The sequence below is a fragment of the Impatiens glandulifera genome, chromosome 5 (assembly GCF_907164915.1).
Source record: "Impatiens glandulifera chromosome 5, dImpGla2.1, whole genome shotgun sequence".
Lineage (NCBI taxonomy): Eukaryota > Viridiplantae > Streptophyta > Magnoliopsida > Ericales > Balsaminaceae > Impatiens > Impatiens glandulifera.
The window spans coordinates 15293231-15309024 of NC_061866.1; the positions used below are offsets into that span (position 1 = coordinate 15293231).

Below are 15794 nucleotides of genomic sequence, written 5' to 3' on the forward strand. Positions count from 1 at the left end.
TGAAGTTCATGATTAACTATAAATAACAAAAAATCTTGACACTTAGCGAATCGCGAGGTACTACTTAGCGAAACGGTAAGTCCGTAGCGAAACGGTAAGTCCGTAGCGAAACGGTACGTCCGTAGCGAAACGGTACGTCCGTAGCGAAACGGTACGTCCGTAGCGAAACGGTAAGTCCGTATCGAAACGGTACGTCCGTAGCGAAACGGTAAGTAGATCTAAAACGGAAACACATACGCTTATTAGAGATTTTCTGCAAATATGATCAAATAACAAATAATAGCCTAACGGAATGCTCAAACATGAACCAATATGAACCATATAACAAATAAGAATCAACAAATACGAGCAAATATGAACCTATGAAAAGGTTTTTGAAATGAAGAAAATGTAAACATGAACATAACTATTCATCAGATCAACATCTACCTCGACGACCTTCAAATAGTTAGAATCGGAAACCTGCATACCCTAAACCCTAGAATCGAAAACCTGCATGCAAATTAGATTTAGGGTTAGATCTTGTAAATCCGCAATAGATAAAAACATAAATGAATTAGTTAGGTTAGAAAAACTTGTAAATCTGTATAGATTTGTATGAAGTGAAGGAAACTCCGTCGCCGTCGTCGCCGCCGGCCGCCGTCGTCGCCGGCCGCCGTGAAGTGAAGGAGAGAAATGGAGAAGAGAGAGAAAGAAAAATAAGAAAATGAAAATATTTGAGTATTTATACAAACCCCTGATCCACTTCGCAAAACGCTAAAGTCACTTAGCGTTTCGCGACAAGGGCAAAATCGTATAAAAAAAAATAAAGCACCACGAGCGCAAATAAAATAACAAATTACCATCAGATGAATTGATCAAATATCCCGGCATAATTTATTAATATAATAATGAAAATATATTTTTATTCTGATAAATAAAAAATAGATAATACGAAAATCGAAATAAAAGATCTCGACCGAAATATAATTAGGTTGAGAAATATAAAAATTAAAAAATAAATTTATTTCTGCACGTTTATAATTTTTTCTAGTACCGTTTGTTTGATGGTGTATTTTAATTTTTATCGTACCGGCTTGTACTATTTTTCAGTACCTGAATCAAAAAAAAAAAACAATAATATATTCCCCGTGGACATCTCTCAACCACATGTTCAAGAAAGCCAAAATGCCAAGTTCAAATTTACACCGTCACCCAACTAGTTAGTCGCACTGAACTGAACCCAAACACCATTTCCAAGTCTCTTCTCATAGTGATTAAATCATTTCTGAGTATTCTCTGATCAGAAGATAGTATATATATATATATATCACAATAGAACTATAGAAGCAAGTGTTTTCTTCTATGGAAGCTCTCAATGCTGTAGGATTTACCCCAATTCCCATTCTTTCCAACCGAATAAGAAAAAGAGAAGAATCCAGAAAGATCTCATACATACCCACTTCAAAATACCCAATTTTATGTAACCTTAAACACATCCCACTCAAAGATATATCAAGAAATCTAAATGGCGGAGTATCGCTACTATCATCAATAATAACCTCTGGTTGCGCCAGAGCATTGACATATGAAGAAGCCTTACAGCAGTCTGTTAACGACACACCCACTTCAGATTTTGATGTCGGCGGAGTGATCGACACTGTTTCTAACTACGCGACCCAGAATCCAGCGGTTATAATTGGCGGTGCTGTCGTTCTTGTGATTCCTTTTGTCTTGTCTCTGGTTCTCGGAAATAAACCCAAAAAGCCATGGGGCGTTGCATCTGCAAAGAGTGCATATGGTAAATTGGGTGATGGAAATGTCCAATTGCTTGACATAAGGTCGCCATCTGAATTGAGACAAGTCGGTAGTCCAGATATTCGAGGGCTGAAGAAGAAACCGGTTGCAGTTACATATAACGGGGAAGACAAAGTTGGGTTCTTGAAGAAATTGTCTTTCAAGTTCAAAGAACCAGAGATTATATCTTTGTTCATTATAGACAAGTAAGTTTATTAGGGCGTCGTTTGATGAAGAGGTTTTTGGGATAAAATTCAGTTTTTATCCCAAAACTCAAACATCTTATCAACCATCAAATCAAATAATTTTATCATTTAAATACCAAGACAAATTAGTCTTTAAATTTTAAAAACCAGTTTTTTCCTACTTTTTATCAAACAATGGTGTTTTGGATAAAACTCAGACAAAATCCAAAAAATCACCTCCTCAAATAAGGCCTAGCAAATAAAACCTAGTTGGGACAATTGGGATTTCGAATATTTTTTTTATAAATCTTACAATTTTAGTGTTATTATTATTATTAAAGTTATGCACAACGAAATTTTATCTAAACCATAGTTAACTTTTTTATATATATATATATATATATATATATATATAATATCCATGTTACTAATTTCATTATTGAATTTCAGCGAATTAAAAGTTTTGACTACGAATTTAAAAAAAAAATAGTCAAAATCCTTATTTCCCTGAAATTTGGTAGTTAAATTAGAGTATTAATCTATAATTTATTATCTATAAATGTTATGTAAGATAATATCGTTTGAAATTGTTAAAACAAAATCTCGTTTGGTATAATTTTAATAATAAGGAAACCCAAATTTTATGGTGTGAAAAAATTAATGTCTAAAACCGCATTTAGCCATTTATAAATTAAAATCTACTATATTCACACATATTGATTATTTGTGTTAATAGAAAAAATAAAAAATATCTTTGTTTGATATTTAATTTATATAGATAAGAAATATTGTAGTAATTTAATTGATGATTTAAATAACTAGATGTTCATATTTGGATTTGGACAGGCTCATAAGGAAATGTATATCATTGTTAGTTGATTTTATTTGTTATCTAGATGATGAATCAATTTTTCACATCATTTTCCATTGCTCCTTTGCTTCCAATGATTTAGGAACTATTATGGAGTTCTTTGGATATTGAATGCCTAGCTCAATTAAGGTCTCCTGGATTGATTGGCTTGGGTATTGCATTTCCCATTTGATCAACAAAAATTGGATTTTTTTGTCTTTTGATGTACTTATATAGCTCGAGGTGTTTTGATTACCATTCTCGTCCTTTTAGATTGATTTGAGCTCTATTATTATTTTTTACCCGTGTCCAGATGATTTTGGATTGCATAGTAGTTTTGATTTTTCATTTTTGTTTCCTAAATGATCTTTTTGTTTTGGGTAGTCTCTCTTGTACATGTCCATTTGCTTCATTTCTTGTATTTGTCCTTTTGTTTTAACAACCTCTATAAATGATACTTGTTAAAAAAGAAAGATATTTCAATAGAATATTGAATAATTTCAATTCAAATAAGCCACATAAAACAAGGTCTTATACTATAGAAAGATCAAAATACGAAAAACTGATATTGCTGAATTTGTGATGGAAGCCAGAGACGATGGGAACTCAGAACTAGTAGCAGAGCTAGTAACCTCCAATGGATTTAAAACTGCTTATGCCATTAAAGATGGGGTAGAAGGCTGGCTGGTTGGTTGGTTTGCTTATTCAAGACAAGCCTGATCTACTTTCCCTCTTGATCAATAATTTCATTAATTTTGTTTGTTGGATACTAATAAAGAGAGTTTCATTGCTAAATATTGCAGAAAAGTGGTCTTCCTTGGATAGAACCTAAGAAGACATTTAGTATCGACTTTAGCAGTTTCAATGATGCGATAAGTGTATATTTTCTCATTCCATATTTGTAGATGACCGAAATATAGTAACTAAATAACTAATACTGGTGCCGAATTTTGCAGGAGGGTGCTGGTGCCTTTTCTATTACCCTTGGCCTTACTGCAGCAACTGGATTGGGTTTATTAGCATTTACTGAGGTGAATATGTCTTTCCAAACTTTTTGCTTCAATTGAGTTTGAAGTAGTAATAGTAGCTAGAAATGATTTTTGTTAAGTTGAAATTATTGTTTTGATGAAAGTTCATTATTTGAGACAAATGACATAAATACAATTAAAAATTAGAGTATTTTCATATTTTAATTGGTGATTTAAATAATTTATGGAAGAGTTTACAAGATTGAATGTTACAACAGATTCTTGCTTTGATGTAGTGTTTTGAGAGTTGGGGGTTTCATTTATTGTTTGTGAAACCACTTCTGAAACAAGGGTATCTGAGATTATTTTCAAATAACCTACATGTCTTTCAACCTATAACTTCTTCAATCTCATTAATTAACTTATGAACCAAATTACTTTATTATTTATAAAATTTCAAATTATTAAATATTAAAGATATTTTAGTCATTTTACTCAAATAATCCAATTAAATTGTATTTTTCTACATAAAAACAAGTTCTCTTTTTGAAATAAACCAGATTATTTTCAAATAATTTTACATTAAAAGGTTCTAAATTTGGTTCCTGATTTGTATACAGGTAGAGACACTACTACAGATTCTGGGTTCAGCTGCAATTATTCAATTTGTCAGCAAGAAACTCCTTTTTGCTGAGGTTTGCTTGTTTTATGATTATTATTATTATTATTATTTTCTCAAGTTCTTATTCAGTTTTGTTTATTATTTCCTCTTATTATAGGATAGAAAACAAACTCTGCAGAAAGTGGATGAATTTGTAACAACTAAAATTGCTCCAAATGAAATTGCTGATGAGATCAAGGTTTTCTTTTTCTTTTATAAATACCTATTCTTGTTATTAATTCATTTTTTTTATTATTAACTCTCTTGGTTAAATTTGAAATTCAGCAAATTGGGAAAGCTCTCTTACCATATGTTTCAACTAGAAAAGCTCTTCTTGCACCAGTACAACCAAGCCCAGCCATAACTGAGAAATTAGAAGCTGTTGCTGCTCTCACCCAGCAACCGAAAACAGAAGTATCATCATCAGTGCAGCCTGCCCCTGAAAATATTAATGCAGTCACTAAAGTCTAAACCAGAAGAAGAAGTTAAAACTGAATTTATTTCAGGAATTCCAAGACCACTGTCTCCATACCCTTTTGTAATTTTATATTTAATCAATTCTTTATCTTTATTTTCTTCAATTTGTAAGATATTAATTATTAATATGATGTATTTTTTTTCTTGCAGTATCCAGATCTGAAGCCTCCAACATCTCCTTCCCCATCAAAGCCATAGGTGGTGTTTTAAAGTGTTTTTTTCATCCATTATCACTTGTTTGTGAAGGTTGGTTCCTTGCTAAATTATTATTTTACTTTATTTTTTTGTGATCATTGTAATGCTCATTCATTATGTGGTTTTTACATATTGTGTATGTGTATATTGAGCCTTTTAAGAAAATTCAGCTAGTAAAAAAACAATACTTATTAAAGGTAATAGGTATAATACTTTCTATGCATTTAACTAAGTTTGAAAAATCTCCCTATATATTACTTTATTTGAAATTATTCCTATATATTTATTTTTGTTGAAAATTTTTCTTTATATATTTAATTTTATTTGAAATTAATCTTTATACATTTATTTTTGTTTGAAATTACACCCTAAATATATAAAATTATTTAAAATGTTATAAAACTGTTAATTTATATTGAAAATAATCATAAATTTTTTTATACGTGGATATTCATTTTTATTTTTCTAAATTCTATTACGAGAAAAACTTTCACCTTTATCTTGTGATGAATTCTTTAACTTCATTCTCAAATGACAACCCAATTATTATGTTTTATTTCCAAAAAAAAAATGCAGACGAAGACGACGACGATGTTGTTACTCATTCGTCTCTTCCATATTTAAATATTATATGTTTCTGTTATGTCCCTAAAACCATCTCCTTTATATAATAGGATAGAGATTATGAAATATAAAATATGATATTATAATCCAAATTAGTAATAGACTTGAATCGACCGGTTAAACATAATTTACACCAAAAGAGCGATTATCCTCTTAGTGAGAATAATAATGAATGTAATTTGATTTGAAAAAAAAAATAAATTTATTTATCAAGATAAGTTCTAATCTAAATCTAAAAAACACAACCCATATAATTGATTGTTTTCAATTAGTTATCAAAAGTTTAAATTTGGACCATACAATAAGTATTATTTATATTGGAGTTATTTTTCATATTGTCCGTTTAAAATAGCATAACTATTTCAAACAAAAAATAAATGTACAATGAATAATTTTAAATAATAATAAATGTATCAAAAATAATTTCAAACAAACTCATCTAATATTTAAAATTTAATTAAGTGTATAGGGACATATTACATTTATAGGTAAATAAAAAAAAAATACTACATTTCCAAATTTACCTAATTTTTTTTTCTATTTTTATTATCTTTATTTGGTTCAATTTAGATAAAAAAAAGATAGATGATTTCTATTTTCTAATATAATATGAATAAACACAAGATACCATTATTATTGTTATATATGTATCTCAATTACAACTCAACAACCACACTATCAACATAGTTTTAAATAGGAAATATCAAGTATGAATATTACAACTATATAAAATCATGAAAACCTATAAAAAAAAAAGGTTAAAATATTATTTGTCATAAATTATATGAATATAATTCAAGACAAACATTTATAATCAATACAAAAGAAACATCAGAATGTAAAAAAAATACTAAATTAAGCCAAACGAAAACGAAACATTATCTATATATATATATAATGATGCTTAATTTTGAAAGTGTCCGGATTGTCGAGTCGAGAGAGTTGTGGTTAATTTGAAATATATATGTAAGAGTAAATGAATATTTGGGTCGGATTCTGGGTTGACCCGTCCATAAACATATAACGGTTAAAAATAAAATTAAAAATGCTATAAGTATTGTTAGATAAAATTAGACCGGTTCAAACATACCTAACTTAAATAAACTTTCCATGCAGGAACAAGGAACCGGACCGGAACCGGCTAAAGAAAACTACCCGGTCAAGATACTAAACCGACCAAGAATACTTGGAACTTGACCGCACAAAGAAAGGATCGGCCAAAACTTAAAACCGGAATCGTCAAACAGCCGATCATTCACAAGACAGAGAAATAACCGGAAGAAGTCCGGTTACATTACTCATACCAAAAGCCACTCGGCTAAGTCAAGCGGCCGACCAGTACAAGAAGACAATTTGGGTATCTGTTGAGAACGATATCAAAGGAACAGACTGAACACTTCCATATTCATGCAAGTCTGAGGAAAGACTGTAGGCTGCAGAAGACAGTACTACCGGATCTTTCCACTTCGGGATAAGGCAGAAAGGAAATCTTCCAAGTACTGACAACTGTCCAACAGACAGTGCCTACATCAAGTAAAAGACAAACCCGGCAGGTTTGTCTTACAAACCGGAAGAACAGACCGGCAGGTCTGAGACAGAATACCAGGTCTGAGGTTGACCATCAGGTCTGAGGAAACGACCGCAGGTCTGAAACACTGAATCACTGCACCTCTGCTCAGCCAATCAGACTCAAGGCAGTGAAATATGACCGTTGGCATATTTCACCTATAAAAAGGGGCAGTTGAAGAAGAGTAAATGCGGGACAACTAGAGACATACATTTGGGATAACGAGCGCTAAGAGCATTTACTACAAGTGATAAGATTGTGCTGTTTTAGAAAGCCTAAGTGTTAAAAGTAAAAGTGTGTTTTACAATTTCGGTGTAAATTGTAAAAGTGTTATCGAGCAGGAAATAAGTCTCGATCGGTTTGTAATTGTATTCCTTAGTGAATATCTTTCTCGCGGTTTCGAGAGGAAGGGGTGACGTAGGAGTTTTATCTCCGAACATCCATAAAATCTGTCTTGTTATTTACTGTCTGCCGGTTTCATTACTTGACCGATTTATACCACTATAACCGACTTAACCCTATCCAAGCCGAACTTCCAGGTTACCGAAGCCGACCCATCAAACTTCAAACCTCCATTATACAATACCGATTCTGCCTATCATACAAGCGTGCCGCTTCAATCTGAAAGCAAACCTCTTCCGCGCTTCAACCTAGTTCAAGGGTTTGTGACAGGTTGTGTAGTATTGAAACCCCGGTGTTAATCTCTAACCGGATTAACCACCACCCTTCGAGTGTGAACCGCTAACCGGTCCAACCCCCGGTTCACCAGCGACGATCCAGATCCTAACAATTGGTATCAGAGCAGTTAGTTTCAATACTCAAGCAAGCATGTATCAAGATAGGCCTCCAATGCTAGAAGGTGATGACTTTGCCAACTGGAAGGCACGCATGCACCTGCACCTAGTCACCTTGGATGATGAAATGGAGTCCATTCTAACCGAAGGACCAATATTCATTGATAAAGACAGAAAGGAATGGACGGCTGAAGATAGGAGAAGAAACAATCTGGACAACCATGCAAGAAACCGGATCTCCAACAGTGTGGACAGAAACACATACTGCAAGATCAGAGACTGCAAAACCGCGAAGGAGACATGGAACACGGTTATCCAGATCTTTGAAGGAAATGAAAGAACAAGGGAGAATAAAATAATGGTGGCCACACAGAAGTTTGAAAGCATCAAAATGAAACCAGGAGAAACCATGAAGGAATACAGTGACCGGTTCACTGGTGTGTTAGATGAACTAGCAACTCTGGGCAAGAAGTATGAGAACAAAGAGGTAGTTATGAAGGCTTTGAGATCTCTTCCAAGTGCTTGGGACATAAAAACAATGGTAATGAGGGAATCAAAGAGCCTACGTAAGATGAAACTATACGATGTATTCGAAGATCTCAAGGCATATGAGTTCGAAATGAGATCTAGAACCGAAGAGGAAGTCTCGGCTTCAACATCAACCAGAGCACTAATCACATCTACAGAACCGGTTGCACCTGCTCCTGCACCTGCACCGATACCGGTTCCTGCACCCGCACCGATCAGAACCGCCGAACAGTTCACTGAGGATGCCATGGCAATGCTTGCACAGAAGTTTGGGAGATTCATGAAAAGGAGTCAACCGACAAACAACTACTATGGTGACAAATCCAATGTAAGATGCTATAACTGTAACTGTTTGGGACATTTTAAGTGGGAATGCAGGAAACCGAGGAGGGATACCCAGAAACCGGACTATCAAAATGACAGAAACAATTATCAACAAACCGGTGAAGGAAGTGAGGTACCGAAAGCACTGATAGCCGACGATGGAGGAAGTCTATGGGCTCACAGTGATAGCGACGATGAACTCACATGCCTCATGGCAAATGAAGAACAGATATTTGACTCTCCTTGTGAGGAATTTACTAAAGATGAGTTATACAATGCATTAAATGACATGGTAGAAGAATATAAGAACCTACTAACCATGCTACCTAAGCACCTCAACATCAGAACAGATTCCATAGTACCCATTCCGACAGAACCAGAGGTACTCATCATAACCGAACCGGAGGTCATACAACCTGATGATACCCACACCTTAGAAACCGAATTAGATCCTAAGACCGAACAATCTAGTGAACCAACTAGAGAACTAACCAAGGAAGAAAATGCCTGACTTCAATATAAGATGGCCGCCTATAAGAGATCTAGCGATATAGTAAAGAACATGAATAAACACTACAGGCATCCTCGTTGTAAGCGTGGCCTGGGATACACAGAGAATAGCTCTAAAGACCGAAAACCCATAGAGAAAGCAAGGCTTACAAGAGGAAATCTTCCCTTTATAAAATTTCTTAAGAGCTCTTGGACCGCTGAAGAAGAGGAGACCGCATACTATAGGGAAGAAAAGCTAAAATACGACTATGTTGGTCCAACCGGATCATGGCTTGACCCTGTGAAAAGAAAAGCCGAAATCCTCAGACATAAGAAAGCCTTTCCTGAACCACGTAGGTCAAACCATAGATCACCGAACCAAAGACCATCACCATTTAGAACATTTGAAGGAAAACCTAGATACACGAGACCGAGTGCCAAAAGGACAGTTAAAACCCTAGCAAAGAAGACCGTCCGGTTTATCAAAGTTTGGGTACCCAAGGGACTAATCGCATGTGGACCCAAGTAAATGTGGGTACCAAATAGTTGTAAATATGTACATTTTGCAGGATCCAAAGAAACGACTAGGAAACTCTGAATGGTTCTTGGACAGCGGCTGTTCCAGACACATGACCGGAAACAGCAATTTGTTAACCGATATCAGAACAGTAACCGGTGCTTTAATCACTTTTGGTGACAATTCAAAAGGTAAAACTGTGGGCAAGGGTAAGATTGTCCATGGTAACCTAACTATTGATAATGTACTTCTAGTTGAAAACCTACGTTTTAACCTTCTTAGCATTAGTCAGATGTGTGATGCTGGATACACTGTAGAATTTCTTAAACATGCATGCTTAGTTAAGAACTCTCAAGGTATCGTACTACTGACCGGAAATAGGATAGGTAACATTTACAAGGTAGACTGGAAAACTAGAGTAGAATATCCTATATGCATGATAGCTAAGACTGATCAAACCTGGCTATGGCACAAGAGACTAAACCATCTAAACATGAAAACCTTAAACTACATTCGTGGTAAAAAGCTAGTTGAAGGTATTCCTGATATAGTATTTAACCAGGATAAGGTTTGCTCAGCATGTCAAATGGGTAAACAGACTAGGTCATCTTTTAAGAGTAAAGGAAATATCCAATCTAGCCGATGCTTAGATCTTCTTCACATGGATTTATTTGGACCGATTCAGGTCATTAGCCTAGGAGGTATGCTTTACACCATGGTAGTTATTGATGATTATTCTAGATTTACATGGGTAATATTCCTACCATCTAAACGTGAAACCGTATCAAACCTGATTACACTTCTTAAGCGACTGGTCCCGGGTGCTATTCGACGTCCTCATCTGGATGGTCGGCATCCGGTCGGTCGGACTCATTCCCCAAATAAGCAGCCTTCTCGTGGAACTTGGTGTCCCAACATGTCCTAGCGAGGGATTGAACCACGCCCAGGTGTTAACCAGAGAGATAACCGACTCATTCTATGATCGGTTTGAGAGAGCCTGGAGGAGGAGGAACTTCAATCGCCCCCGTGAAGCCCCTTCCCGTGCACACTAAGTCACTCCCTCTTGCACCCGGTCGTTTTGCTTCATGCACCGGTTGTATTCTTATCCAACTCAAGTTTGATCGTTTCGGCCTCTTCTATGTCTCTTTCGGCTTTATTTGTGTCTTTCTTGATCTCATGTTTCCTTCATCGTTCTTCATGTCATTTTCGGCATTGTTCTATGTTATTTTCGGTTTCACTCTAATTAATCTCGGTTATGTTTAAGTGCATTTAATGAGATTATTCCCAATTAATGAGATAACTCCCAACCACCTGCACATTTAATATCCAACTAACCTGGTTACTTCCCAACTAACACCTACCTCGGGCATTGCAATCTGCCGTTTCCCAATGCGCCTTGAAAAGATAAAGATTCTTTTCCTTAATAAAACAAAACTGACAATCAATGCTTAGATTTTCCCTCCAAAACCGACCCTATATAAGGAGCTATTCTCTACTCAATTTACCACATCCAAAAGCATTAGAACACTTCTGAAATCCCTTGAATCCCATCTCTCTCAATACCGAAATCATGCCTAGCCGAACTCTGGGAAACTTCCTAAGCATTGACTTCAACTCCTGCATGGGAGAGAGGAACGGAAACCCTGATCAGAAACTCATGTTTTACTCTCTCACTGAGACCGGTCTTCAACCTTTTCTTGAAGAGGCCGGTCCTATTCTCCTAGAGGATGTCAAGGCCTTCTTTCGAAGTGCCTGCATCAGGGGAAAATACATCGTATCTACCGTCAGAGACCATACCTTCTGGATCGATGAGGTTGAATTTGCCTCCCTATTCGGTCTACCGATAGAAGGATTCTCTGACTTTCCGACTATGCAGGACCTTGCGGGATTTGAAACCGCGCAATATCTGTCGGCCACCCCTTCTCCAGTAGAACACTTTGGGCCAAAAACACAGCTTGCTAGTCACGGTCAGCTACTGCTCGAAATCGTGACCCGGTCGATTCTGTGTCAATCGCCGAATCAACGGTATTCTAGAAATACCTACAACATCATGACTCACATCCTCTGCGAATCGGCCATCAACTGGTCAACGGTCATATGGGACAACCTCAAGAATATGGTGCTGACTAAGAAAGGTCTCGGGTATGCACCGCATATCAGCAAGCTAATTCTTGGGTACCGACCAGAGTTCGGACCGGGCACACCGGCCTCATCCTCAAACATCCTCGACAAGGATTCGGCAATGGACCGAATTTCTAGAATGACCTTTTCATAGGCTGTACTTTCCATTATCTATGTATGCCTATTTCAATACCAAATTTTCTGTCGGTTTTCTCTCTGCGATATTTATTGAACTTAATATCATTTCAGTTTAAATGACCGTGTCTTCTTAATTCTTTGAACATTTATCTAAGTAACCGGTTAACCTCTTCAAACCGCGTTCTTATCCGGTCATATAAAAATTGCTTAAACTAAATTGCAAACACTCTGAATAACCGGTTAGATTTAGAAACCGTATCCTCAATCGGTTTCAAGAAGAAGAGTGCGTCATCAATGACATTAGCAAAGGGTTTTGGAGGGAAATTTCCCGCCGAAAACTGCCGCCCCCTTTTTGGTTTACCGCCCATATTTGGCGCACACGGTTTGACGCTTATTTCAATTTGGAGGGAAAATTCCCGCCCATTATTGATGGGACGGTTGGGCTTCCAAACCGCATCTATAAAAGGGACTTTCGGTCATTTTATTTCATTCTCACGCGAATCTGCTTTCTCTCTCTAAGCTCTCTCACTCTCTGAAGCGGTTATCTCTCACATTCTCAAATTCTTTAACATGGGGCGTGATTCGTCTTTGTTCAGACTCTATTCTCAGGTGGATTTCAAGGAAATCCGGTTGAATGGTACGCCCGAGGCGAAGGAAGTTATTGACCGGGTAATCAAAACCGGTCTGGAATATTTCCTCGGCGGTCCTCATATTATATACAAAGATGCGGTCGAAGAGTTCTTCAAAACCGCAACCATCTCCTACGACAAGATCACCGCGACTGTATGCGGTTCTGAAATAGTGCTCACCGAAGCATTGGTGGCCGAGAGCCTGCATCTTCCGACAACCGGCCAGGATGCAACGGCAGAAATAGAGCAGGACATCTTTGAGGCGGCTTGCCAGATTCTATCGGCAACTAAAGAGCCGATCAAAACATCCGGCAGCAAACAAATGTTGAAGCTGGAATATATCCCGATATGTGACATCTTCACAAGGGCGATCCTGGCGAGGGGATGAAACCTCAACAACCTCACAAGAGACAAAATCAAGATGCTGATCGGTCTGATGGAGGGAAGAGAGGTCAACTGGGCAAGATCGGTGTTCAGAAACCTAATGGACATGGTGAAACCGGACTCAAACCGGTCGTGGGGATACGCCGTGCCCCTCGGTAAGATCTTCCTCCACCTAAATCTCGACATCGGTCCCGGCGTCGCTGTAGCAGAACGTTGCCTCATCAGATCAAGGCAATTCCTTGAAAGGACGCAGCCGGTCCCCGGTTCCACAGGTGGCCGAAAGAAGAAAACCGCCAAGAAAGCTGCCCCAGCCAAAGCGAAGGCCGAAGGCAAAGGAAAAGAGCAGGTAACTTTCTCAGAACCACCGCAGCACACAGAAGATGAGGAGTGGGCCTCTGAGCAAACCGACACGGAAAAGACCGAGGATGATAGAACGGTCAATGAAGACGGTTCGGCCCAGAGTCCTAATGATGCCGCACCAAACACCAACCCTGAGACCACCGAGGGTGGAGAAGAGGTTGATAAAGAAGCCGATGATGAAGGCGGCGACACAGAGAGGGAGGAGGCCGAAGAAGCAGAGGCCGATAGGATATCTAGGAAACTCCTTCAAGGCATCAGAAGAAGAGCCGAGTCGGTTGAAGAACTATACCTGGAGTGGCACGAGCACCGGTTTGATACACCGTATAGAGAGATCCTACCGAGCCACACAGATGAGCAATGCATAAACAGACTGGAGGAAGTGGAGGACCTGATGATGAACATTACGAACTCCAACACACTCCAAGAGGTACAACACCGAACTTGTCTCTTGTTACCGAAGGTTCAACTTCGGAAACTAACGACAAAAATCCGGAAAATTACGGAAGAGCTCAACAAGATGGAATCGGTGGACACCGTAGCGCCGCGGGTGTTAGCAAGGCTTGAAAAAGCCAAAGGGGAACTAATTCAAGAAGTCGAGCGGCTGGAAGCCATATGCAGCCGAATGCAGGTACCGGTCTATACTGCTCCCAAGATCGAAAGGTTTCCGGCTGACTGCCCAACACCTCCAAGGGAGAATGCGACACCGATAGAATCCAGTGAAGGAGCCGATCCAAATCTCGCCGAGCAATCACCTCCCCCACTACCGGAAGTCCCTGTTTCAGACTTTACTAAAGAATGGGTTGAGGACCGACTTCAAAAGCTTGAAGCATCCACATCGGTACGGATTGATGACCGTATTCAAGAGTTCGAAGATACAGTGGTTCAACCTTTCAAGGATAGATCCAACAGAATAGTTGATTCGGCCCTCAAGTTCGCCGACGTCACAAGGCATCTTCTGGAGAGAAATCAAGAACGGTTCTCAGAACTCGGCGATGATATGCGGGAAGAGGCGGTTCAGCGCAATAAATTTGTTCAGCGAACTGCAATTCTGGAGGACGTAACCTCCGATTTAAAGAAAGATTTCGACCAGTTTGAGAGAGAAACCGATCAACGGTTAACTGCGATGAGTAATGATCTGGTCGGCACGACACTTGACCGGGTCTCCGAACTCGAAAAGACGAATGTGGGTCTCGTGACCGAACTAAAGGCGCTCTCTGAACAGGTTGCCGAACTGCTAAAGGCAAAGGTGAACGCGGATGCCGCGGCTATAGCGGCCGATGCTGAGACGGCTAAAAGGATCCAGGATGCGCTGGATGCCGAAGCAGGCAAAGATAAAGAGGCACCGCGCTCATCTCAGCTTACCGAAGAGGAAGAGGAAGCCGCGCGGATTAACAAGGCTAAGGTCATATTCCCAGGGTTTGCTGAGAAAGTGGCCACTCAAGCTGCGGAGGATGCCGCACGGTTGGAAAGGCAAAAACGGAAGCTGGAAGAATTCGCCGAAGAAAACAAGAGGAAGAAGGCGGCCGCCTCCGCCTCAGCGCCGAAAAAGCGGAAGAGGGAGGCCCCTAAGAAGGAGGCCCTTAAGAAGGTTTAAATTGCCGAGCTGCTCAGAGAGGTCTCTGAACCGGTCATCCCGAGTGCATCGCAGCAGGCCGACCAAGTCGAAGATGAAGTCGAAGAACAACTGCGGTCCCGGTCTACAAGACGCCGATCTTCCGAACCGACCGGTCAACAGCAACCGAAGAAAAAGAAGAGCCTATATGACTTCACGGACTCTGAATAGGGACTATCTTTCCTCTTATTGCCTTAGTGCTTTTATATATATATTTTGTCTCTTTCGGTTATCTATATATATATATATATAAAGTTACTTTTTGAAACCGGCCATCTTTTGCATTTCTACTTAGTTTTGATAATTTTAAATAAAATAATCAAAAAGGGAGAAATTGATAAGATAAAAGATAAAGACTCTTATAAAGACTCTTCCAAAAATTTTCTCAACATTTTTCGAAAAATTCTCCCAAGTCAGTTCAAAAATCCGGCCAAACAAAACAACCGGCCTACGGTTGCAAACTTACATGATTTTGATAATTTTAAATAAAATAATCAAAAAGAGAGAAATTGTTAGATAAAATTAGACCGGTTCAAACATACCTAACTTAAATAAACTTTCCATGCAGGAACAAGGAACCGGACCAGAACCGGCT

General features: G+C 38.2%; 1 protein-coding gene and 1 pseudogene across 1 annotated transcript; both read left to right on the forward strand.

Moving 5' to 3' along the window:
* The first annotated feature begins 1189 nt into the window (after positions 1-1189).
* Positions 1190-5242, forward strand: LOC124940164 (annotated as a pseudogene).
* An 8967-nt stretch (positions 5243-14209) lies between these two features.
* On the forward strand, positions 14210-15181 carry LOC124939065 (eukaryotic translation initiation factor 5B-like). Its single transcript, XM_047479577.1, has 2 exons — positions 14210-14386; positions 14483-15181. The coding sequence occupies exons 1-2, from the start codon at positions 14210-14212 to the stop codon at positions 15179-15181; spliced, it is 876 nt and encodes a 291-aa protein (XP_047335533.1).
* Positions 15182-15794: the final 613 nt, after the last annotated feature.

What these genes read in the sequence shown, in the direction of transcription:
- LOC124939065 (XM_047479577.1), top strand. Translation starts at nt 14,210, where the DNA reads ATGCAGGTACCGGTCTATACTGCTCCCAAGATCGAAAGGTTTCCGGCT. An exon ending in CAGACTTTACTAAAGAATGG is followed by an intron (nt 14,387 to 14,482) that starts GTTGAGGACCGA and finishes CAACCTTTCAAG; the next exon opens with GATAGATCCAACAGAATAGT.